At 45.9% G+C, this 26,899-nt stretch overlaps 1 protein-coding gene across 4 annotated transcripts in view; it reads right to left on the bottom strand.

Annotated features, from left to right (window-relative positions):
• Positions 1 to 26,446, bottom strand: part of LOC110498417 (calpain-3-like) — a 49,365-nt gene extending 22,919 nt beyond the window's left edge. Inside the window, exons 1-9 of one of the 4 annotated variants that reach the window (XM_036955403.1) lie at positions 26,098 to 26,446; positions 24,051 to 24,120; positions 16,012 to 16,130; positions 15,519 to 15,652; positions 12,522 to 12,690; positions 5,400 to 5,483; positions 5,179 to 5,273; positions 2,064 to 2,141; positions 1,277 to 1,437 (exon numbers count right to left, since the gene is read on the bottom strand). In XM_036955403.1, the coding sequence (XP_036811298.1) occupies positions 1,277 to 1,437; positions 2,064 to 2,141; positions 5,179 to 5,273; positions 5,400 to 5,483; positions 12,522 to 12,690; positions 15,519 to 15,652; positions 16,012 to 16,130; positions 24,051 to 24,120; positions 26,098 to 26,349 (1,162 nt within the window). In that variant the 5' untranslated portion in view covers positions 26,350 to 26,446. The remainder of the gene's footprint in view (positions 1 to 1,276; positions 1,438 to 2,063; positions 2,142 to 5,178; positions 5,274 to 5,399; positions 5,484 to 12,521; positions 12,691 to 15,518; positions 15,653 to 16,011; positions 16,131 to 24,050; positions 24,121 to 26,097) is intronic. The other 3 variants (XM_036955404.1, XM_036955405.1, XM_036955406.1) reach the window with 3 other exon arrangements.
• Between the last annotated feature and the right edge of the window lie 453 nt (positions 26,447 to 26,899).

Below are 26,899 nucleotides of genomic sequence, written 5' to 3'. Positions count from 1 at the left end.
GGGAGCGGGTTCAGAACCAAACACAACACATTACTATGCCTAGGTCCAGAACGTGCAGACCTTAATCTGCAGAACCTAATCCTTGTTGATAGACTACATAACATAAATAGAGGATCAGAACCAAACACACCACATCACTCAATGGACATTGTCTGCTACGTGATGGTGTCCCGTATGAGGACAATCCTATACATGAGTAAATTAGACCTAGTCTTCAAATAATATTTGTTTTCTTTCAAATACTTTGGGAACATTTGATTGAGCCTAGCCATAGTAACAGGTGGGGTAGATGTGCAGTGCAAATAACCCTTCCCCCCCCCCCCCCCCCCCGTTGCAACCTCAGAACAACATTTTCCCAGGAAACCCAATTTCCCCTTCTAGCCACGGGTGAAATCCCCTCACAATGATCTCAAACGGTTTTTAATACTAAATTAAATTAAATACTGACTACATCTTGGTAATCAGGAAACTCTCAAGTATGTTGTCCTTACACGGGCTTCACGGGAACCTGGTAAAATAATGTTTGTAGTGTGTTTAGCCACTGAATGGCTCTGAATTCACTGTCAGCATGCAGTCAACACTACAACCACTTTTCGAGAAAACCAGTGCTCTCAAATTGTATCTTGTGTGTCGACAGCAGATGGGAGTTTTACTAATAACATGGTTAAACAATTAATATTAAGTGGCTAGCTAGCTAGCGTTAGCAACGTTTGGTGGTCAATGAGACCACCAAAGCTAGCTAACCAGCTGAGCGAGAAAACAATATAACAAAAGTATAATTTCAGACTCAAAAAATACTCCAGAAGGCTTTGCATTTCAGGAACTCCAGTAACAAGTACCCCACTGTTCAATTATTTAGCCATTTAAACTATTATAAAAAAAATTAAAAACTCAAACGTGAGCTTGTTCGAGATGTCAGACTCGACAACAGTTGCTATCCATTGGAGCGCTGCGATTGGTTGCCTAAAATTCATTCCATTAGACAAGCGCTGTCAAATTTTTTTTTTATTAATTGTTATATTGAACCTTTATTTGACTAGGCAAGTCAGTTAAGAACAAATTCTTATTTACAATGACGGTCCTACCCCGGGCAAACCCGGACGACACTGGGCAAATTGTGCGCCGCCTTATTGGACTCCCAATCACAGCCGAATGTGATGCAGCCTGGATTCGAACCAGGGACTGCAGTGACGCCTCTTGCAGTGAGATGCGTTAGTCCGCTGCGCCACTCGGGAGCCCTACAGTAGAGGGTTAGAGGTCAGGGATCATCTCCTACCTGGGTAGTTTCTACAGCCCCCGGCGGAGCAGCCTCTGACCCAGCGACCCTCGTTCACAGACACCGTCCACTTGTGGATCTTATCGTCCTCCAAGGCATCAGGGGTCAGGTTGCAGATCTCAATCTTAGTGTAGTTCTTCTTGAAGTCCTCAAAGGCCATCCTGGGGTGACAGAGGAGAGGGAAAGAGAGGCAGAGAGGGGATGGAGACAGAGGATAGGGGTAAGGAGTGGAAGAGGGAGACAAGGGAGAGGGAGACAGAAGGAGAGTGAGAGGGAGAGGGAGACAATGGAGACAAGGGAGAGGGAGACAATAGAGGGGAGAGGGAGGAGGAGTGAGGGAGAGGGAGACAGAAGAGAGGGAGAGGGAGACAGAGGAGAGGTGGAAGAGGGAGAGGGAGGAGAGCGAGAGGGAGGAGAGGGAGAGGGGAGATAAGAGGGAGAGGAAGAGGGGAGAGGGGAAGGGAGTGGGGCAGATGAGAGGAGAGGGAGAGAGAGGGGGAGGGAGAAGGAGGAGATGAGTGGAGAGGGAGAGGAAGGAAGACAAGGAGTGTCAACAATTGACACGCTCCACTTAATAGTTTCTAGTCAAAGGTATTTTGGTGCAGGGTTCTAAAAGTATTTAAACTGGGAAAGGAAAACTCACCGTCTCTGAAATAGTCTGTACATCTTAATGTTCTTCACAACATACCTTTTTATAGACTAGTTCAGTGAAGACATGTAATGTGGGTAGAGAAAATAAACATCAAGTATCAAGAGCAGCTAGAATGAAGAGAGAAACAATACTCACCAGAACTCTCCGTCCTCCGCACTTTGATGCTGGAGCTTGTCCTTCTCTCCCTTGGACAGAGACACCCACTCCTTAGAGCTGTGGGCAGTGGGGAACATCATCAACTGCCAAACTGAACAATACATGGACCTTCTCTGACATAGAATAAAATAGAATATAATGTAATATAATATAATGTAATATAATTAGTATAATGTAATGTAATATAATATAATATAATATAATATAATGTAATATAATATAATGTAATATAATATAATGTAATATAATATAATGTAATATAATATAATATAATATAATATAATATAATGTAATATAATATAATGTAATATAATATAATGTAATATAATATAATATAATATAATATAATATAATGTAATGTAATATAATATAATATAATATAATATAATATAATGTAATATAATATAATGTAATATAATTAGTATAATGTAATGTAATATAATATAATATAATATAATATAATATAATGTAATATAATATAATGTAATATAATTAGTATAATGTAATGTAATATAATATAATATAATATAATATAATATAATGTAATATAATTAGTATAATGTAATATAATATAATATAATATAATATAATATAATGTAATGTAATGTAATGTAATGTAATGTAATGTAATGTAATGTAATGTAATGTAATGTAATGTAATGTAATATAATGTAATGTAATGTAATGTAATGTAATGTAATGTAATGTAATGTAATATAATATAATATAATATAATGTAATGTAATGTAATGTAATGTAATGTAATGTAATGTAATGTAATGTAATGTAATGTAATGTAATGTAATGTAATATAATGTAATATAATATAATATAATATAATATAATATAATATAATATAATATAATGTAATGTAATGTAATATAATATAATGTAATGTAATGTAATATAATGTAATATAATGTAATATAATATAATATAATATAATATAATATAATATAATATAATATAATGTAATGTAATATAATTAGTATAATGTAATATAATGTAATGTAATGTAATGTAATATAATGTAATGTAATATAATGTAATGTAATATAATGTAATGTAATATAATGTAATGTAATATAATGTAATATAATATAATATAATATAGCATTATATAAAATAATGTAATGTGATATAAAATAATGTAATGTGGTATAAAATAATGTAATGTAATGTGCCATAAATGTCATAAATGTAATAATATGATAATGTGCTAAATAGCATAGTGTGCTAAATGTCATAATGTGCTAAATAGCATAGTGTGCTAAATGTCATAAATGTCATAATGTGCTAAATGGCATAATGTGCTAAATGTCATAATGTGCTAAATGGCATAATGTCATGAAGGTCATAATGTGCTAAATGTCATAAATGTCATAATGTCATAAATGTCATAATGTGCTAAATGTCATAATGTACTAAATGTCATAATGTGCTAAATGTCATAAATGTCATAATGTGCTAAATGGCATAGTGTGATAATGTGCTAAATAGCATAGTGTGCTAAATGTCATAATGTGATAATGTGCTAAATAGCATAGTGTGCTAAATGTCATAATGTGATAATGTGCTAAATAGCATAGTGTGCTAAATGTCCTAATGTGCTAAATGTCATAAATGTCATAATGTCATAAATGTCATAATGTCATAAATGTCATAATGTACTAAATGTCATAATGTGCTAAATGTCATAATGTCATAAATGTCAAAATGTCATAAATGTCATAATGTACTAAATGTCATAATGTACTAAATGTCATAATGTACTAAATGTCATAATGTGCTAAATGTCATAAATGTCATAATGTGCTAAATGGCATAATGTGCTAAATGTCCTAATGGTGCTAAATGTCATAAATGTCATAATGTGCTAAATGGCATAATGTCATAAATGTCATAATGTACTAAAAAATGTCATAATGTGCTAAATGTCATAATGTGCTAAATAACCTAAATGTCATAATGGGCTAAATGTGCTAAATGTCATAATGTGCCAAATGTGGTAAATGCCAGGATGTGCTAAATGTGCTAAATGCCAGAATGCGCTAAATTAGCTAAATTTGCTAAATGTCATGATGTCATAATGTGCTAAAAATGCTAAAAGTGCTAAATGTCATAATGTGCTAAATGTCATAATGTGCTAAATGTCATAATGTGTCATAATGTGCTAAATGTGCTAAATGTCATAATGTCATAATGTACTAAATGTGCAAAATGTCATAATGTGCTAAATGTGCTAAATGTCATAATGTCATAATGTTCTAAATGTGCTAAATGTCATAATGTCATAATGTTCTAAATGTGCTAAATGTGATAATGTCATAATGTTCTAAATGTGCTAAATGTGATAATGTTCTAAATGTGATCATGTTCTAAATGTGCTAAATGTGATAATGTTCTAAATGTGATAAATGTGATAATGTTCTACATGTACTAAATGTGATAATGTTCTAAATGTGCTAAATGTGATAATGTTCTAAATGTGCTAAATGTGCTAATTGTGCTAAATGTCATAATGTTCTAAATGTTATAATGTACTAATGTGCTAAATGTGCTAAATGTTATAATGTGCTAAATGTTATAATGTACTAACGTGCTAAATGTGCTAAATGTCATAATGTGCTAAATGTTATAATGTACTATATGTTCTAAATGTGCTAAATGTCATAGTGTGCTAAATGTCATAATGTCATAATGTGCTAAATGTGCTAAATGTGCTAAATTTCATAATGGGCTAAATGTCATAAATGTCATAAATGTGCTAAATATCATAAACGTGCTAAATATCATAAATGTCATACATTTGAAAAATGGCATAAAGGTTATATATATGTGATAAATGGAATTTTGACCAATCAGACCAGTTCTGAAAAAGTTCTGATATGAAAAGATTTGATGTGATTGGTCAAAATACAAATTAGTTGAAAAAAGATCAGAATTGGGATACCTGTGTAAATGTAGCCTTAGAAGAACGAGGCAATGTATTAGGAATGGTATGCTAGCATAGACATTGGAAACCAACCTGTGTCTATCACTGGTGCCAGTTCAATCAATCAATCAATAAATCAATCAATCAAGCATATCTTACTTGTCACTCCAGGGCCCATTCCACTCCACCTGTCCCCAGGGGTTCCTGAGGCGCACCAGACGCACCTTAGGCTCCTTGTGCTGGGACTGCTTACACTGAGGAGAAACACACACACCTGTCCATGTAACAATCACAACCACTGGCTGCTTGAGTCAGCTGTCCCAACCCACAACAACAATTGGCGTGAAGTGAATCTATGTGTTGCTATGGGTGTATCTCACCTCCTCGACGGCAGTCACAGAGTAGGCGTGGCCCTTCACAAGGCCAGTCACAGTGCGCGTCTCGAAACGAGCAGGAACCAGGGACTGGAGAATGGAATAGACAACACATGAATCACATAGCTGGTCTTCGCTATACCAGACACAACAGAATCCGTTGAGAGGTCATTTACGTAGTTGTCTTCATTGAAACGGGTAAAGACATACATTCAAAACTGGACTGTTTTCAGTTGAGACTGAGAGACTTTTTAAAAACGGAGATCCAACAGGTTTTTACAATTCAATTCAGTTTTACAATTCAGTCACTTATGTCTTTACCCAGAAGGACTTAATTTACAATTAAACATAAGAGCTAGTGTTTATTTACAGTAGCGTTGTCTACTATTATTACATGACAGGTCTATTGTGGAAGTGTACACTTACCGGACAGTTTATTAGGTACACCACCCCACAAAAATGTAGGTTAAAAGATCCACCCCTTTTTTTTCAATTTTCACAATAAATGACATTAAATAGCTCAGGACCTGAAGCAAGGATATGCATATTATTGATACCATTTGAAAGGAAACACTTTGAAGTTTGTGGAAATGTGAAATTAATGTCGGAGAATATAACACATTAGATCTGATTAAAGATAATACAAAGATAAAACATGCGTTTGTTTTTTGTACCATCATCTTTAAAATGCAAGAGAATGGCTGTGATATGAGCAAACTGAGGATGGATCAACAACATTGTAGTTACTTGTCACGCCCTGGTCTTAGTATTTTGTGTTTTCTTTATTATTTTGGTCAGGCCAGGGTGTGACATGGGTTATTTTATGTGGTGTGTTTTGTCTTGGGGTTTTTTGTAGGTTATGGGATTGTGGTATAGTGGGGTTGTCTAGAAAAGTCTATGGTTGCCTGAAGTGGTTCTCAATCAGAGGCAGGTGTTTATCGTTGTCTCTGATTGGGAACCATATTTAGGCAGCCATATTCTTTGAGTGTTTGGTGGGTGATTGTTCCTGTCTCGGTGTTAGTTTGCACCAGATAGGGCTGTTTAGGGTTTCACGTCACGTTTCTTGTATTGTTAGTTTGTTCATGTGTAGTTTCTTTATTAAAGAACCATGAATCAAAATACCCACGCTGCATTTTGGTCCGCCTCTCCTTCGACGGAAGAAAACCGTGACATTACTCCACAATACTAACATAATTGACAGAGTGAAAAGAAGGAAGCTTGTACAGAATAAAAATATTCCAAAACATGCATCCTGTTTGTAATAAGGCATCAAAGTAATACTGCAAACAATGTGGCAAAGAAATACACTTTTTGTCCTGAAAACAAAGCATTATGTTTGGGACAAATCCAACACAACACATCACTGAGTAACACTCCTCATATTTTCAAGCATTGTGGTGGACTGCATCATGTTATGTGTATGCTTGTCATGGGCAAGAACTAGGGAGTTTTTTAGGATAGAAAGAAACGGAATAGAGCTAAGCACAGGCAAAATCCCAGAGGAAAACTCATTTACGTTTCAGCAGGACAATAACCTAAAATGCCAATTACATGTTGGAGTTACTTACCAAGATGACATTGAATGTTCCTGAGGGGCCTAGTTACATTTAAACTTAAATTGTCTTGGAAATCTATGGCAAGATTTGAGAATTGCCGTCTAGGAATGTTCAAAAACCAACTTGACAGAGTTTGAAGAATTTTGAAAAGAATAATGGGCAAATATTGTACAATCCAGGTGTGGAAAGCTCTTAGAGACTTACACAGAAAAAACTCACAGCTGTAATCACTGCCAAAGGTGATTCTGACATGTATTGACTCAGGGGATTGAATACTTATCTAATTAAAATATACATTTTGGAATTTTATACATTTTCTTTCACTTTGACATCACAGAGTATTTTCTGAAGATCGTTAACAAAAAAATACAATTAAATCCAGGTCAGGGTTTAGTCCCTGATAAACACAGATACAGGTCAGGGTTTAGTCCCTGATAAACACAGATACAGGTCAGGGTTTAGTCCCTGATGAACACAGATACAGGTCAGGGTTTAGTCCCTGATAAACACAGATACAGGTCAGGGTTTAGTCCCTGATAAACACAGGTACAGGTCAGGGTTTAGTCCCTGATGAACACAGATACAGGTCAGGGTTTAGTCCCTGATAAACACAGATACGGGTCAGGGTTTAGTCCCTGATAAACGCAGATACAGGTCAGGGTTTAGTCCCTGATGAACACAGATACAGGTCAGGGTTTAGTCCCTGATGAACACAGATACAGGTCAGGGTTTAGTCCCTGATAAACACAGATACAGGTCAGGGTTTAGTCCCTGATAAACACAGATACAGGTCAGGGTTTAGTCCCTGATAAACACAGATACAGGTCAGGGTTTAGTCCCTGATGAACACAGATACAGGTCAGGGTTTAGTCCCTGATAAACACAGATACAGGTCAGGGTTTAGTCCCTGATAAACGCAGATACAGGTCAGGGTTTAGTCCCTGATGAACACAGATACAGGTCAGGGTTTAGTCCCTGATAAACACAGATACAGGTCAGGGTTTAGTCCCTGATGAACACAGATACAGGTCAGGGTTTAGTCCCTGATAAACGCAGATACAGGTCAGGGTTTAGTCCCTGATAAACACAGATACAGGTCAGGGTTTAGTCCCTGATGAACACAGATACAGGTCAGGGTTTAGTCCCTGATAAACACAGATACAGGTCAGGGTTTAGTCCCTGATAAACACAGATACAGGTCAGGGTTTAGTCCCTGATAAACACAGATACAAGTCAGGGTTTAGTCCCTGATAAACACAGATACAAGTCAGGGTTTAGTCCCTGATAAACACAGATACAAGTCAGGGTTTAGTCCCTGATAAACACAGACGTTCATAAACGTTTTGTTTTCTTAGTGGTGGCCATAATTGTTCTGTTTTCTTAGTGGTGGCCATAATTGTTCTGTTTTCTTAGTGGTGGCCATAATTGTTCTGTTTTCTTAGTGGTGGCCATAATTGTTCTGTTTTCTTAGTGGTGGCCATAATTGTTTTGTTTTCTTAGTGGTGGCCATAATTATTTTGTTTTCTTATTAAATAACTTACTTTTTAAAATATGTTATTTTGGGGGGGGGGGGGGGCAGTTCCCACTATTCTTGTATTTTGTACATGTTTTTATTCACAAGGAAAGAGAGAAGAAAGCATTGGTCGTGTCCAAAATCTGGCTTGCCTACCACTTACTAAATCTGCATACAGTGTCCTACTAGACACTATTTAGAATGTACTATTGAGTAAAAACGAATGCAGTAAGCCACAAATATCAGCATACTTGGCTCCTCTTACTGAGAAGACCTCATCTAAGGCATATTTGCTTTGATTCCTGCCATTGGTTCATTTTGGTACAACGTGTCCCTTCAGCTGATTATCAGCTGTTGTCAAATATACGTGGGTCTCAAAACACGATTCTCTTCCTCAATAGTATGCGATTTTATTAGATGAAAAGCCAAAAATGAGTAAGACATCTTGGCATTTACAACATACTACATTTGAGACATTTCACAAACTATGAAACGTTCTTATTTCGCATTCTCAAAACAACTACTATTTACAGCGGAAGTACAAATATGTTTACACTGCCATTCTGCCAATTAGACAGTGGGACAGATTTGGACAAGGCCATTCTGTCAATTAGACAGTGGGACAGATTTGGACAAGGCCATTCTGCCAATTAGGCAGTGGGACAGATTTGGACAAGGCCATTCTGCCAATTAGACAGTGGGACAGATTTGGACAAGGCCATTGTGTCAATTAGGCAGTGGGACAGATTTGGACAAGGCCATTCTGCCAATTAGACAGTGGGACAGATTTGGACAAGGCCATTCTGCCAATTAGGCAGTGGGACAGATTTGGACAAGGCCATTCTGCCAATTAGGCAGTGGGACAGATTTGGACAAGGCCATTCTGCCAATTAGACAGTGGGACAGATTTGGACAAGGCCATTCTGCCAATTAGGCAGTGGGACAGATTTGGACAAGGCCATTCTGCCAATTAGACAGTGGGACAGATTTGGACAAGGCCATTCTGCCAATTAGACAGTGGGACAGATTTGGACAAGGCCATTCTGCCAATTAGACAGTGGGACAGATTTGGACAAGGCCATTCTGCCAATTAGACAGTGGGACAGATTTGGACAAGGCCATTCTGCCAATTAGGCAGTGGGACAGATTTGGACAAGGCCATTCTGCCAATTAGACAGTGGGACAGATTTGGACAAGGCCATTCTGCCAATTAGACAGTGGGACAGATTTGGACAAGGCCATTCTGCCAATTAGGCAGTGGGACAGATTTGGACAAGGCCATTGTGTCAATTAGGCAGTGGGACAGATTTGGACAAGGCCATTCTGCCAATTAGACAGTGGGACAGATTTGGACAAGGCCATTCTGCCAATTAGGCAGTGGGACAGATTTGGACAAGGCCATTCTGCCAATTAGGCAGTGGGACAGATTTGGACAAGGCCATTCTGCCAATTAGACAGTGGGACAGATTTGGACAAGGCCATTCTGCCAATTAGGCAGTGGGACAGATTTGGACAAGGCCATTCTGCCAATTAGACAGTGGGACAGATTTGGACAAGGCCATTCTGCCAATTAGACAGTGGGACAGATTTGGACAAGGCCATTCTGCCAATTAGACAGTGGGACAGATTTGGACAAGGCCATTCTGCCAATTAGACAGTGGGACAGATTTGGACAAGGCCATTCTGTCAATTAGACAGTGGGACAGATTTGGACAAGGCCATTCTGTCAATTAGACAGTGGGACAGATTTGGACAAGGCCATTCTGCCAATTAGACAGTGGGACAGATTTGGACAAGGCCATTCTGTCAATTAGACAGTGGGACAGATTTGGACAAGGCCATTGTGCCAATTAGGCAGTGAGACAGATTTGGACAAGGCCATTGTGTCAATTAGACAGTGGGACAGATTTGGACAAGGCCATTGTGTCAATTAGACAGTGGGACAGATTTGGACAAGGCCATTGTGTCAATTAGACAGTGGGACAGATTTGTACCCACACTGACACGGTACACACGTGCACAGGGTGCGGGGACGGCAGCACTAACCCCCGGCCACCACAGACAGGACACAGACAGGACACACCTTTTGCATTGACTGAAATGGCTCTTAGGTCGGGTGACAGGTCAGGTGACAAGTCAGGTGACAGGTCAGGTGACAAGTCAGGTGACAGGTCAGGTGACAAGTCAGGTGACAAGTCAGGTGACAGGTCAGGTGTTAGGTCTGGTGACAGGTCAGGTGTTAGGTCAGGTGACAGGTCAGGTGTTAGGTCAGGTGACAGGTCAGGTGTTAGGTCTGGTGACAGGTCAAGTGAAAGGTCAGGTGACAGGTCAGGTGAAAGGTCAGGTGTTAGGTCAGGTGACAGGTCAGCTGACAGGTCAGGTGACAGGTCAGGTAACAGGTCAGGTAACAGGTCTGGTGACATGTCTGGTGACAGGTCAGGTGTTAGGTCAGGTGACAGGTCAGCTGACAGGTCAGGTGACAGGTCAGGTAACAGGTCAGGTAACAGGTCTGGTGACAGGTCAGGTGAAAGGTCAGGTGACAGGTCAGGTGACAAGTCAGGTGACAGGTCAGGTGTTAGGTCTGGTGACAGGTCAGGTGTTAGGTCAGGTGACAGGTCAGGTGTTAGGTCAGGTGACAGGTCAGGTGTTAGGTCTGGTGACAGGTCAAGTGAAAGGTCAGGTGACAGGTCAGGTGACAGGTCAGCTGACAGGTCAGGTGACAGGTCAGGTGACAGGTCAGGTGAAAGGTCAGGAGACATGTCTGGTGACAGGTCAGGTGTTAGGTCTGGTGACAGGTCAGGTGTTAGGTCAGGTGACAGGTCAGGTGTTGGGTCAGGTTACAGGTCAGGTGTTAGGTCTGGTGACAGGTCAAGTGAAAGGTCAGGTGACAGGTCAGGTGAAAGGTCAGGGGTTAGGTCAGGTGACAGGTCAGCTGACAGGTCAGGTGACAGGTCAGGTAACAGGTCAAGTAACAGGTCTGGTGACAGGTCAGGTGACAGGTCAGGTGAAAGGTCAGGTGACATGTCTGGTGATAGGTCAGGTGACAGGTCAGGTGACAGGTCTGGTCTTAGGTCAGGTGACAGGTCAGGTGACAGGTCTGGTGACAGGTCTGGTCTTAGGTCAGGGGACAGGTCTGGTGACAGGTCTGGACTTAGGTCAGGTGACAGGTCAGGTGGCAGGTCTGGTGACAGGTCTGGTGTTAGATCAGGTGACAGGTCAGGTGACAGGTCAGGTGACAGGTCTGGTGACAGATCAGGTGACAGCTCAGGTGTTAGTTCTGGTGACAAATCAGGTGACAGGTCAGGTGACAGGTCTGGTGGCAGGTCTGGTGACAGGTCTGGTGACAGGTCAGGTGACAGGTCAGGTGACAGGTCAGGTGACAGGTCTGGTGGTAGGTCTGGTGACAGGTCAGGTGACAAGTCTGGTGACAGGTCAGGTGACAGGTCAGGTGACAGGTCTGGTCTTAGGTCAGGTGACAGGTCAGGTGACAGGTCTGGTGACAGGTCTGGTCTTAGGTCAGGGGACAGGTCTGGTGACAGGTCTGGTCTTAGGTCAGGTGACAGGTCAGGTGGCAGGTCTGGTGACAGGTCTGGTGTTAGATCAGGTGACAGGTCAGGTGACAGGTCAGGTGACAGGTCTGGTGATAGATCAGGTGACAGGTCAGGTGTTAGTTCTGGTGACAAATCAGGTGACAGGTCAGGTGACAGGTCTGGTGGCAGGTCTGGTGACTGGTCTGGTGTTAGATCAGGTGACAGGTCAGGTGAAAGGTCAGGTGACAGGTCAGGTGACAGGTCAGGTGACAGGTCAGGTGACAGGTCTGGTGTTGGGTCTGGTGACAGGTCAGGTGACAAGTCTGGTGACAGGTCAGGTGACAGGTGAGGTGACAGGTCAGGTGACAGGTCAGGTGTTAGGTCAGGTGACAGGTCTGGTGATGGGTCAGAATCATAAATGAAGAGAGGGGCTCCATGATGGGCTGCTCTATCGACGTGAGTGTCTTCAACTACGGTTTGTGAGACCCGTTGGAGGTCAGGGGTCACGATCCTAAGGTCAGAGACTCACGTCGATAGAGCAGCCCATCATAGAGCCTCTCTCCAGGGCCTTCTTCATGATCTTGTACAGCTCCTTGGGCGCCTCCTTCATCTCATAGAACTCTGTCACGCCCCCGGTAAAGTCTTCCATGGCCTCCGTGGTGTTACCGCCCTTCAGGGCCTCGTAGGAACCGTGAAGCCTGGGGGAGGAGGAGGGAGGGTTAGGGTCGTGGTGTTACCGCCCTTCAGGGCCTCGTAGGAACCGTGAAGCCTGGGGAGGAGGAGGGAGGGTTAGGGTCGTTGTGTTACCGCCCTTCAGGGCCTCGTAGGAACCTTGAAGCCTGGGGGGGAGGGATGGGAGGGTTAGGGTCGTGGTGTTTCCGCCCTTCAGGGCCTCATAGGAACCGTGAAGCCTGGGGAGGAGGAGGGAGGGTTAGGGTTGTGGTGTTACCGCCCTTCAGGGCCTCATAGGAACCGTGAAGCCTGGGGAGGAGGAGGGAGGGTTAGGGTCGTGGTGTTACCGCCCTTCAGGGCCTCATAGGAACCGTGAAGCCTGGGGAGGGGGGATGGGAGAGTGAGGGTTAGGGTCGTGGTGTTACCGCCCTTCAGGGCCTCATAGGAACCGTGAAGCCTGGGGAGGAGGGGGGATGGTTAGGGTCGTGGTGTTACCGCCCTTCAGGGCCTCATAGGAACCGTGAAGCCTGAGGAGGGGGGATGGGAGAGTGAGGGTTAGGGTCGTGGTGTTACCGCCCTTCAGGGCCTCATAGGAATCGTGAAGCCTGGGGAGGAGGGGGGATGGTTAGGGTCGTGGTGTTACCGCCCTTCAGGGCCTCGTAGGAACCGTGAAGCCTGGGGAGGAGGGGGGATGGGAGAGTGAGGGTTAGGGTCGTGGTGTTACCGCCCTTCAGGGCCTCATAGGAACCGTGAAGCCTGGGGAGGAGGGGGGATGGGAGAGTGAGGGTTAGGGTCGTGGTGTTACCGCCCTTCAGGGCCTCGTAGGAACCGTGAAGCCTGGGGAGGAGGAGGGAGGGTTAGGGTCGTGGTGTTACCGCCCTTCAGGGCCTCATAGGAACCGTGAAGCCTGGGGAGGAGGAGGGAGGGTTAGGGTAGTGGTGTTACCGCCCTTCAGGGCCTCATAGGAACCGTGAAGCCTGGGGAGGAGGGGGGATGGGAGAGTGAGGGTTAGGGTCGTGGTGTTACCGCCCTTCAGGGCCTCATAGGAACCGTGAAGCCTGGGGAGGAGGAGGGAGTGAGGGTTAGGGTCGTGGTGTTACCGCCCTTCAGGGCCTCATAGGAACCGTGAAGCCTGGGGAGGAGGGGGGATGGTTAGGGTCGTGGTGTTACCGCCCTTCAGGGCCTCATAGGAACCGTGAAGCCTGGGGAGGAGGGGGGATGGTTAGGGTCGTGGTGTTACCGCCCTTCAGGGCCTCGTAGGAACCGTGAAGCCTGGGGAGGAGGGGGGATGGAAGAGTGAGGGTTAGGGTCGTGGTGTTACCGCCCTTCAGGGCCTCATAGGAACTGTGAAGCCTGGGGAGGAGGGGGGATGGGAGAGTGAGGGTTAGGGTCGTGGTGTTACCGTCCTTCAGGGCCTCGTAGGAACCGTGAAATCTGGGGACGAGGAGGGAGGGTTAGGGTCGTGGTGTTACCGCCCTTCAGGGCCTCATAGGAACCGTGAAGCCTGGGGAGGAGGAGGGAGGGTTAGGGTCGTGGTGTTACCGCCCTTCAGGGCCTCATAGGAACCGTGAAGCCTGGGGAGGAGGGGGGAGGGTTAGGGTCGTGGTGTTACTGCCCTTCAGGGCCTCATAGGAACTGTGAAGCCTGGGGAGGAGGAGGGAGGGTTAGGGTTGTGGTGTTACCGCCCTTCAGGGCCTCATAGGAACCGTGAAGCCTGGGGAGGAGGGGGGATGGGAGAGTGAGGGATGGTTAGGGTCGTGGTGTTACCGCCCTTCAGGGCTTCATAGGAACCGTGAAGCCTGGGGAGGAGGGGGGATGGGAGAGTGAGGGTTAGGGTCGTGGTGTTACCGCCCTTCAGGGCCTCATAGGAACCGTGAAGCCTGGGGAGGAGGAGGGAGTGAGGGTTAGGGTCGTGGTGTTACCGCCCTTCAGGGCCTCATAGGAACCGTGAAGCCTGGGGAGGAGGGGGGATGGGAGAGTGAGGGTTAGGGTCGTGGTGTTACCGCCCTTCAGGGCCTCATAGGAACCGTGAAGCCTGGGGAGGAGGGGGGATGGGAGAGTGAGGGTTAGGGTCGTGGTGTTACCGCCCTTCAGGGCCTCATAGGAACCGTGAAGCCTGGGGAGGAGGGGGGATGGGAGAGTGAGGGTTAGGGTCGTGGTGTTACCAGCCTTCAGGGCCTCATAGGAACCGTGAAGCCTGGGGAGGAGGGGGGATGGGAGAGTGAGGGTTAGGGTCGTGGTGTTACCAGCCTTCAGGGCCTCATAGGAACCGTGAAGCCTGGGGAGGAGGGGGGATGGGAGAGTGAGGGTTAGGGTCGTGGTGTTACCGCCCTTCAGGGCCTCATAGGAACCGTGAAGCCTGGGGAGGAGGGGGGATGGGAGAGTGAGGGTTAGGGTCGTGGTGTTACTGCCCTTCAGGGCCTCGTAGGAACTGTGAAGCCTGGGGAGGGGGGGTGGGAGAGTGAGGGTTAGGGTCGTTATGTTACCGCCCTTCAGGGCCTCATAGAAACCGTGAATCCTGGGGAGGGGTGATGGGAGAGTGAGGGTTAGGGTCGTGGTGTTACCACCCTTCAGCCTGGGGGGGGGGGGGGGGAGTGAGGGTTAGGGTCGTGATGTTACCACCCTTCAGCCTTGGGGGGGGGGGGGGGGGGGGGGTGAGGGTTAGGGTCGTGGTGTTACCACCCTTCAGCCTGGGGAGGGGGGAGGAGAGTGAGGGTTAGGGTACCTACTTGGTGTAGGGTTGGGGTAAAGGTTACCTACTTGGTGTAGAGTTGGGGTAAAGGTTACCTACTTGGTGTTAGGGTTGGGGTTAGGGTTACCTACTTGGTCTAGATTTAGGGTAAGCAGTACATACTTGGCGTAGGCCTTCTCCAGCAGGGCACTCCAGAATTCATTTCTCTCGGCAGACTTGGTGAACACCAGCTGGCTGTTGAAGGTGGGGATGCGGTCGTCAATAACAACGTCAACCCAGTCGCCATAGCGCCAGAACTGGGGGGGAAAAGAGTTGTCCAATGCAGTATACGGTTGAGGATTTGACAAGAGAAGATAATCTGTTGCAATCAGGGTTGGGGTTGATTCCAATTAATTTCACACAATTCAGGAAGTAAACTGAAATTCCTATCCCACTTTTTAAGGAAATTAAAACGAGTTTAATGTGAATTGTGAATAAGTGTACGTCTTGAGCAGACTGAATTGAAATGGAACTGTGATTACAGTGTAACATAGTGTAGTATTGAGAGTTGTTTAGACCATAGGAACAAATCTCTAAAAGAGTTTTAGAGCCTCTAACCCTGGTATTAACTGGTAAACTCATTCTTGTTCTGTGCTTTTGATTGGTGGGTTCTGACCTGGAAGTGGAAGATTCCTCCATATCCCTCAGAGAAGCTCTGTTCCTGAGGAACGACCCGGTAGAGAAGCTTCTCATTCAGAGTCAGACAGGCTATAGCAGCCAGCAGCCAGCAGTCACCTAGGAAACACACAGTTAGTTACCAACAGACATACACCTAGGAACACACAGTCAGACAGACACACACACCTAGGAACACACAGTCAGACAGACACACACACCGAGTAACACACAGTCAGACAGACACACACACCTAGTAACACACAGTCGGACATACACACACACCTAGGAACACAGAGTCAGACAGACACACACACCTAGTAACACACAGTCAGACAGACACACACACCTAGTAACACACAGTCAGACAGACACACACACCTAGTAACACACAGTCAGACAGACACACACACCTAGTAACACACAGTCAGACAGACACACACACCTAGGAACACACAGTCAGACAGACACACCTAGGAAGCACACAGTCACACACATACATTGAGTGTACAAAATATTAACACCTGCTCTTTCCATGACATACACTGACCAGGTGAATCCAGGTGAAAGCTATGATTCCTTATTGATGTCACTTGTCCACTTCAGTCAGTGTAGATGAAGGGGAGGAGACGGGTTAAAGAAGGATTTTTAAGTCTTGAGACAATTGAGTCATGGATTGTGTATGTATGCCACTGAGAGGGTGAATTGGCAAGACAAAATATTTAACTGCAATGCTGCTGGGTTTTTTACGCTCAACAGTTTCCCGTGTGTATCAAGAATGGTCCACCACCCAAAGGACATCCAGCCAACTTGACACAACTGTGGGAAGCATTGGAGTCAACATGGACCTGCATCCCTGTGGAACGCTTTCAACACCTTGTAGAGTCAACATGGGCCAGTATCCCTGTGGAACGACACCTTGTAGAGTCAACATGGACCAGCATCCCTGTGGAACGCTTTAGACACCTTGTAGAGTCAACATGGACCAGCATCCCTGTGGAACGCTTTCAACACCTTGTAGAGTCAACATGGGCCAGCATCCCTGTGGAACGACACCTTGTAGAGTCAACATGGGCCAGCATCCCTGTGGAACGCTTTCAACACCTTGTAGAGTCAACATGGGCCAGCATCCCTGTGGAACGACACCTTGTAGAGTCAACATGGACCAGCATCCCTGTGGAACGCTTTCAACACCTTGTAGAGTCAACATGGGCCAGCATCCCTGTGGAACGCTTTCAACACCTTGTAGAGTCAACATGGGCCAGCATCCCTGTGGGACGCTTTAGACACCTTGTAGAGTCCATGTCCACGACAAATTGAGACTATTCTGAGGGCAACTTAATAATAGGAAGATGTTCCTAATGTTTTGTACAATCACTGTAAACACACACACACACACACACACACACACACACACATGTAACAGTATAATTTTAAACCGTCCCCTCGCCCATACCCGGGCGCGAACCAGGGACTTTCTGCACACATCAACAACTGACACCTACGAAGCATCGTTACCCATCGCTCCACAAAAGCCGCGGCCCTTGCAGAGCAAGGGGAACTACTACCTCAAGGTCTCAGAGCAAGTGACGTCACTGATTGAAACGCTATTTAGCGCCCACGCTAACTAAGCTAGCCGTTTCACATCCGTTACACACACACACACACCCAATGAACACACAGTCATTCAACAGGCTCAATGGGGAGGTTGGTTTCATTCCCCATTGCCACTGGTAAAGGTCCACAACATGTAAAAACCATTGTTATCTAACACCCTGGCAGTGATTGGTTGGAGTTGATGGACGGGAGACCCACTGTTATGTTTTGTTTATTGTTCAAGTATTGAGTGGTGACCATCTTTGTTGTCTCCATGTGGGACTTGATAGGGAGAGAGGCTTTTCTGACACACCTGCTGCACAAATTGATGACGTCTGGTATTTCACGCAGCTTAGAGTCGAGTGGAGATGAATGGATTGGGTTCAGTCAGTCATCCTGATGAGCCCTTCCTAGCTAGCTAGTTCGGTCAGTCATCCTAATGAGCCCTTCCTAGCTAGCTAGTTTAGTCAGTCATCCCGATGAGCCCTTCCTAGCTAGCTAGTTTAGTCAGTCATCCTGATGAGCCCTTTCTAGCTAGCTAGTTTAGTCAGTCATCCTGATGAGCCCTTCCTAGCTAGCTAGTTTAGTCAGTCATCCCGATGAGCCCTTCCTAGCTAGCTAGTTTAGTCAGTCATCCTGATGAGCCCTTCCCAGCTAGCTTGTTTAGTCAGTCATCCTGATGAGCCCTTCCCAGCTAGCTTGTTTAGTCAGTCATCCTGATAAGCCCTTCCTAGCTAGCTTGTTTAGTCAGTCATCCTGATGAGCCCTTCCTAGCTAGCTAGTTCAGTCAGTCATCCTGATGAGCCCTTCCTAGCTAGCTAGTTTAGTCAGTCATCCTGATGAGCCCTTCCTAGCTAGCTAGTTTAGTCAGTCATCCCGATGAGCCCTTCCTAGCTAGCTAGTTCAGTCAGTCATCCTGATGAGCCCTTCCTAGCTAGCTAGTTCAGTCAGTCATCCTGATGAGCCCTTCCTAGCTAGCTAGTTTAGTCAGTCATCCTGATGAGCCCTTCCTAGCTAGCTAGTTTAGTCAGTCATCCTGATGAGCCCTTCCTAGCTAGCTAGTTCAGTCAGTCATCCTGATGAGCCCTTCCTAGCTAGCTAGTTTAGTCAGTCATCCTGATGAGCCCTTCCTAGCTAGCTAGTTTAGTCAGTCATCCTGATGAGCCCTTCCTAGCTAGCTAGTTTAGTCAGTCATCCTGATGAGCCCTTCCTAGCTAGCTAGTTTAGTCAGTCATCCTGATGAGCCCTTCCTAGCTAGCTAGTTTAGTCAGTCATCCTGATGAGCCCTTCCTAGCTAGCTAGTTTAGTCAGTCATCCTGATGAGACCTTCCCAGCTAGCTAGTTTAGTCAGTCATCCTGATGAGCCCTTCCTAGCTAGCTAGTTTAGTCAGTCATCCCGATGAGCCCTTCCTAGCTAGCTAGTTCAGTCAGTCATCCTGATGAGCCCTTCCTAGCTAGCTAGTTCAGTCAGTCATCCTGATGAGCCCTTCCTAGCTAGCTAGTTTAGTCAGTCATCCTGATGAGCCCTTCCTAGCTAGCTAGTTTAGTCAGTCATCCTGATGAGCCCTTCCTAGCTAGCTAGTTCAGTCAGTCATCCTGATGAGCCCTTCCTAGCTAGCTAGTTTAGTCAGTCATCCTGATGAGCCCTTCCTAGCTAGCTAGTTTAGTCAGTCATCCTGATGAGCCCTTCCTAGCTAGCTAGTTTAGTCAGTCATCCTGATGAGCCCTTCCTAGCTAGCTAGTTTAGTCAGTCATCCTGATGAGCCCTTCCTAGCTAGCTAGTTTAGTCAGTCATCCTGATGAGCCCTTCCTAGCTAGCTAGTTTAGTCAGTCATCCTGATGAGACCTTCCCAGCTAGCTAGTTTAGTCAGTCATCCTGATGAGCCCTTCCTAGCTAGCTAGTTTAGTCAGTCATCCTGATGAGACCTTCCCAGCTAGCTAGTTTAGTCAGTCATCCTGATGAACCCTTCCCAGCTAGCTAGTTCAGTCAGTCATCCTGATAAGCCCTTCCTAGCTAGATAGTTTAGTCAGTCATCCTGATGAGACCTTCCCAGCTAGCTAGTTTAGTCAGTCATCCTGATGAACCCTTCCCAGCTAGCTAGTTCAGTCAGTCATCCTGATAAGCCCTTCCTAGCTAGCTAGTTCAGTCAGTCATCCTGATGAGCCCTTCCTAGCTAGCTAGTTCAGTCAGTCATCCTGATGAGCCCTTCCTAGCTAGCTAGTTTAGTCAGTCATCCTGATGAGCCCTTCCTAGCTAGCTAGTTTAGTCAGTCATCCTGATGAGCCCTTCCTAGCTAGCTAGTTCAGTCAGTCATCCTGATGAGCCCTTCCTAGCTAGCTAGTTTAGTCAGTCATCCTGATGAGCCCTTCCTAGCTAGCTAGTTTAGTCAGTCATCCTGATGAGCCCTTCCTAGCTAGCTAGTTTAGTCAGTCATCCTGATGAGCCCTTCCTAGCTAGCTAGTTTAGTCAGTCATCCTGATGAGCCCTTCCTAGCTAGCTAGTTTAGTCAGTCATCCTGATGAGCCCTTCCTAGCTAGCTAGTTTAGTCAGTCATCCTGATGAGACCTTCCCAGCTAGCTAGTTTAGTCAGTCATCCTGATGAGCCCTTCCTAGCTAGCTAGTTTAGTCAGTCATCCTGATGAGACCTTCCCAGCTAGCTAGTTTAGTCAGTCATCCTGATGAACCCTTCCCAGCTAGCTAGTTCAGTCAGTCATCCTGATAAGCCCTTCCTAGCTAGATAGTTTAGTCAGTCATCCTGATGAGCCCTTCCCAGCTAGCTAGTCCAGTCAGTCGTCCTGATGAGACCTTCCCAGCTAGCTAGTTCAGTCAGTCGTCCTGATTTTGGGCAACAGGCGAGTCCGTATTTGCCTCTCCCGACTTGATATGTAAAAATACTGATGCAATATTTCCTCCAATATCTTTGTGTTGTTGAGGAACAGTACCCAGTCTCTCACCTCAGTGTTGAGGAACAGTACCCAGTCTCTCACCTCAGTGTTGAGGAACAGTACCCAGTCTCTCACCACAGTGTTGAGGAACAGTACCCAGTCTCTCACCTCAGTGTTGAGGAACAGTACCCAGTCTCTCACCTCAGTGTTGAGGAACAGTACCCAGTCTCTCACCACAGTGTTAAGGAACAGTACCCAGTCTCTCACCTCAGTGTTGAGGAACAGTACCCAGTCTCTCACCTCAGTGTTGAGGAACAGTACCCAGTCTCTCACCTCAGTGTTGAGGAACAGTACCCAGTCTCTCACCTCAGTGTTGAGGAACAGTACCCAGTCTCTCACCTCAGTGTTGAGGAAGAGTACCCAGTCTCTCACCTCAGTGTTGAGGAAGAGTACCCAGTCTCTCACCTCAGTGTTGAGGAACAGTACCCAGTCTCTCACCTCAGTGTTGAGGAACAGTACCCAGTCTCTCACCTCAGTGTTGAGGAACAGTACCCAGTCTCTCACCTCAGTGTTGAGGAAGAGTACCCAGTCTCTCACCACAGTGTTGAGGAACAGTACCCAGTCTCTCACCTCAGTGTTGAGGAACAGTACCCAGTCTCTCACCTCAGTGTTGAGGAACAGTACCCAGTCTCTCACCTCAGTGTTGAGGAACAGTACCCAGTCTCTCACCTCAGTGTTGAGGAACAGTACCCAGTCTCTCACCTCAGTGTTGAGGAACAGTACCCAGTCTCTCACCTCAGTGTTTGAGGAACAGTACCCAGTCTCTCACCTCAGTGTTGAGGAACAGTACCCAGTCTCTCACCTCAGTGTTGAGGAACAGTACCCAGTCTCTCACCTCAGTGTTGAGGAACAGTACCCAGTCTCTCACCTCAGTGTTGAGGAACAGTACCCAGTCTCTCACCTCAGTGTTGAGGAACAGTACCCAGTCTCTCACCTCAGTGTTGAGGAACAGTACCCAGTCTCTCACCTCAGTGTTTGAGGAACAGTACCCAGTCTCTCACCTCAGTGTTGAGGAACAGTACCCAGTCTCTCACCTCAGTGTTGAGGAACAGTACCCAGTCTCTCACCTCAGTGTTGAGGAACAGTACCCAGTCTCTCACCTCAGTGTTAAGGAACAGTACCCAGTCTCTCACCTCAGTGTTGAGGAACAGTACCCAGTCTCTCACCTCAGTGTTGAGGAACAGTACCCAGTCTCTCACCTCAGTGTTGAGGAACAGTACCCAGTCTCTCACCTCAGTGTTGAGGAACAGTACCCAGTCTCTCACCTCAGTGTTGAGGAACAGTACCCAGTCTCTCACCTCAGTGTTGAGGAACAGTACCCAGTCTCTCACCTCAGTGTTGAGGAACAGTACCCAGTCTCTCACCTCAGTGTTGAGGAACAGTACCCAGTCTCTCACCTCAGTGTTGAGGAACAGTACCCAGTCTCTCACCTCAGTGTTGAGGAACAGTACCCAGTCTCTCACCTCAGTGTTTGAGGAACAGTACCCAGTCTCTCACCTCAGTGTTTTCTGTCTGTCTCTCCAAACCTGCATGTTGGCTATATGCCCAGTCAGTGAGTTAACCACTGAACAATGGCAGTTAATATTGTTGTCGCAGCCTGTATGGACCTTTGTCCCTCCTGGTGACTTCATACAGAGTCTCGACACTGAATGGACGGACAGCTCAACAATGAGAAGTGCTGCTAGCTGGAATCCCTTCCATAGAGCCAGTACAATATAGAGAGGCCCCTGGTGGAGAGGTGGAGAGGCCAGCCGTGAGGCTCACAGGGGAGCATTGGGATGTTTTCTGCCCTGAAGAGACAGGTGACCTGAGAGGTATACTATAGAGTACGATCAATATGTTAGCCATCTTCTTTTTTTTTTTTTAAGATTAGCTTGGAATGGGCGTGGTCTAATTGATTAAACGACCCAAAAATACATATCTAAGATCAGCCTTTTTAATGACGAACTCATTGATCCTAATTTGTTGTATTCCCCTCAGGGTTATCATGGTACATAAAACATCCTGCCCTTTCCAACTCGTGAGTCAATACATCGCACACCTGATCTCTCCTCAGTACCAGTCAATACATCACACACCTGACCTCTCCTCAGTACCAGTCAATACATCACACACCTGACCTCTCCTCAGTACCAGTCAATACATCACACACCTGACCTCTCCTCAGTACCAGTCAATACATCGCACACCTGACCTCTCCTCAGTACCAGTCAATACATCACACACCTGACCTCTCCTCAGTACCAGTCAATACATCACACACCTGATCTCTCCTCAGTACCAGTCAATACATCACACACCTGACCTCTCCTCAGTACCAGTGGTGTGGTGTGGTGTGGTGCATTGTGGTGTGGTGTGGTGTGGTGTGGTGCATTGTGGTGTGGTGTCGTGTGGTGTGGTGTAGTGTGGTGTGGTGTCGTGTAGTGTGGTGTAGTGTGGTGTGGTGTGGTGTAGTGGGGTGTGGTGTAGTGTGGTGTAGTGTGGTGTGGTGCAGTGTGGTGTAGTGTGGTGTAGTGGGGTGTAGTGTGGTGTAGTGTGGTGTGGTGTGGTGTAGTGTGGTGTGGTGTGGTGTAGTGGGGTGTGGTGTAGTGTGGTGTAGTGTGGTGTGGTGTGGTGTAGTGGGGTGTGGTGTGGTGTAGTGGGGTGTGGTGTAGTGTGGTGTAGTGTGGTGTGGTGTGGTGTAGTGGGGTGTGGTGTAGTGTGGTGTAGTGTGGTGTGGTGTAGTGTGGTGTGGTGTCGTGTAGTGTGGTGTGGTGTAGTGTGGTGTGGTGTAGTGTGGTGTGGTGTCGTGTAGTGTGGTGTGGTGCAGTGTGGTGTAGTGTGGTGTAGTGGGGTGTAGTGTGGTGTAGTGGGGTGTGGTGTAGTGTGGTGTAGTGTGGTGTGGTGTAGTGTGGTGTGGTGTCGTGTAGTGTGGTGTGGTGTAGTGTAGTGTGGTGTAGTGTGGTGTGGTGTAGTGTAGTGTGGTGTGGTGTGGTGTGGTGTGGTGTAGTGTGGTGTGGTGTAGTGTGGTGTGGTGTAGTGTGGTGTGGTGTGGTGTAGTGTAGTGTGGTGTGGTGTGGTGTAGTGTGGTGTGGTGTAGTGTGGTGTGGTGTGGTGTGGTGTGGTGTGGTGTAGTGTGGTGTGGTGTAGTGTGGTGTGGTGTAGTGTGGTGTGGTGTAGTGTGGTGTGGTGTAGTGTGGTGTGGTGTAGTGTAGTGTAGTGTGGTGTAGTGTGGTGTAGTGTGGTGTGGTGTGGTGTAGTGTAGTGTGGTGTGGTGTAGTGTAGTGTGGTGTAGTGTGGTGTAGTGTGGTGTAGTGTAGTGTGGTGTAGTGTGGTGTGGTGTAGTGTGGTGTGGTGTAGTGTGGTGTGGTGTAGTGTGATGTAGTGTGGTGTAGTGTAGTGTGGTGTAGTGTGGTGTGGTGTAGCGTGGTGTAGTGTAGCGTGGTGTAGTGTGGTGTAGTGTAAGTGTGGTGTGGTGTGGTGTAGTGTAGTGTGGTATGGGGTAACATTTATACTTACCAAGATCTCCCTGGCAAATGTCTGTCCTGCTGGCTCCGCCCACAATGAACTGAGGGTTCTCACAGATCTCCTGGTGACACACAGAAACACACAGACACTTGGATCAGCTGCCTGGGGGGGACGTAAGAGGGATATGACTTTGAAATAAACTACTTCACTGTTGTAAGGGAAATATTCAAATCCATACAGTTACATATTACTACATTATTATTGAATGATATTATATTGAAATTTGACTACAAGTATCGATTTGTAAATAAATAAGTAATTAATAATAATAGTATATATCACAGGAGGTTGGTGGCACCTTAATTTTGGGAGGACGGGCTCGTGGTTAATGGCTGGTGGAATTGTATCAAATACATCAAACACATGGTTTCCATGGTTTCCACGGTTTCCATGGTTTCCATGGTTTCTATGGTTTCCATGTGTTTGATGCCATTCCATTTGGTTATGTTCCAGACTCTATTATGAGACGTCCTCCCCTCAGCAGCCTTAATACCTTTTAGAATAAGGCTGTAACGTAACAAAATGTGGAAAAAGTCAAGGGGTCTGAATACTTTATGAAGGCACTTTATAAATATATAAATTTTTATACACACATTTTGAGTGTACCAAACATTAGGAACACCTTCCTAATATTGAGTTGCACCCCAGGGATACTGGCCCATGTTGACTCTACAAGGTGTTGAAAGCGTTCCACAGGGATGCTGGTCCATGTTGACTCCAATGCTTCCCATAGTTGTGTCAAGTTGGCTGGATGTCCTTTGGGTGGTGGACCATTCTTGATACACACGGGAAACTGTTGAGTGTGAAAAACCCAGCAGCATTGCAGTTCTTGACACAACCACAACCACTACCATACCTCGTTCAAAGGCACTTACATATGTTGTCTTACCCATTCACCCTCTGAATGCCAGATAGATACACAATCCATGTCTCAATTGTCTCAAGGTTTAAAAATCCTTCTTTAACCCGTCTCCTCCCCTTCATTCTACACGGACTAAAGTGGATCAATAAGGAATCATATCTTTCACCTGGATTCACCTGGTCAGTCTGTATCATGGAAAGAGCAGGTGTTCTTAATGTTTTGCTCAGTCAGTGTATATAATTCCGATTATTATTATGATCATTATTTTGCTACTGTGGGTAGCGTTAGCACGCGCTAGTTGGCTGTACCTGCGCCAAAACTCCGCTATTTTTAATTCTATAGCTTCTGTTTAAATAGTGAGTCAACACGTTTACAGCACATCTATTTCCCTGACTGATCAGAACTCATTTTCTCCTCGTCTCTCCTCGTCTCTCCGCGGCAGACATATAGTGAGCAATTTATTTGGAACATTAAATCGCAATAAAACAGGAAATATACAGTAGAATCGTGAGAATCGCATTACATATTGAATCGACACCTAAGCATGGTGGTAATATCGTATGGTTGAGGTCCCTGGCATCTCTCTACAAACAAATAGATCAACTATACTTCACCAATTCATAGCTTCACAACCAGCCTTGCCACGGATCGATATAATCAGCCCCCCCCCACCATTTCTGACAGTCCCATGTTTCAAACAGCCATAACAACCATGATTCCATCCCATAATGAATGGTGACAAGTACCTCACAGAGGTCCTTAGATTTCTCTGTTCAGAACATGTAGTTCCAGATTTCACAACATGTTTTGCCATCATTGAATCCCTTTTCAAAGCATCCTGAAACGTCCTTGTTGTTGACTCGGTAATTGTAGGACATCATCCCACTTCCCACATGCGTCCATTCCTTCCCCCTCTTTATTGAATCATCTTCCTCTCCTGTATGTCCCCCCCCCCCCCCCCACTCCTCTCCTACCTTCGGTCTCCTCCAGATCCACCCCACTCCCCCCCCCTCCTCTCCTACCTTGGGTCTCTTCCAGACGATGTTCTTGACCTTGTTGGACTTGTGTCCTGGCTCCTTGTACCCAAGGTGTCCCCCCCCCCCCCCCCCCCCCCCTCTCCTACCTTGGGTCTCTTCCAGATCCACTCCACTCCCCCCCCCCCCCCTCCTCTCCTACCTTGGGTCTCTTCCAGACGATGTTCTTGACCTTGTTGGACTTGTGTCCCAGCTCCTTGTACCCCAGAGACTCCACGGAGGCTGGGAAGGTGTCATCCTCAAACAGGCACTTCTTGGTGAGGCACTCTTGTTTCAGTGCGGTAAAGTCCTGCCCGCTGAAGCGCAGGGGCTTGCTGAGGGATCCTTCTCCATCTCTTCTCTCTCTCTCCCGGATCAGCCGGTCACAGAAGAAGCCGGACGGTGTAAAGGGCATTCTGGATTATTATTTTTTTAAACTGTCGGCTTTTACCACTTCCACTAAAGTCTTTACAAGCCTAAAAAACCTTGGCATAAATCCAACAGGGTTGTCTCTGATTGGCTGTGTCGTTGTATGACGTCCCCCTCCGTCTAGGTCATAGACTCTAAAGGCATGGTGAAAAAGACTCACGTTCCTTTACATTAGCATGCACACAACACACACACACACACACACACACACACACACACACACACACACACACACACAACACACACACACACACACATACACACACACACACACACACAAAGGTTGTCTCTTTGTTGCACTCCCATTGGTTCCCTGAACAATGCCCAAATGTTCTGTGGCAGTGGTCGTTCTCATGCCATTCTATTATTGTGTGGCCACACAAAAGGGGTGGTGTGTCGGGCCTCTCCACAGCCCATGTAAAGAGTGGTCAGTAGATGTCCTGCCTCAGCAGAAGGCATTCAGTCCGTTTAGCCCCTATTCCATTCTCTCCATGGAGCTCAGTATCCAGCGGTCTCAGCACATCTCCGCTACAGCA

The sequence above is a fragment of the Oncorhynchus mykiss genome, chromosome 19 (genome assembly GCF_013265735.2).
Source record: "Oncorhynchus mykiss isolate Arlee chromosome 19, USDA_OmykA_1.1, whole genome shotgun sequence".
NCBI lineage: Eukaryota > Metazoa > Chordata > Actinopteri > Salmoniformes > Salmonidae > Oncorhynchus > Oncorhynchus mykiss.
This window is presented reverse-complemented; position numbering and strand designations above follow the sequence as displayed.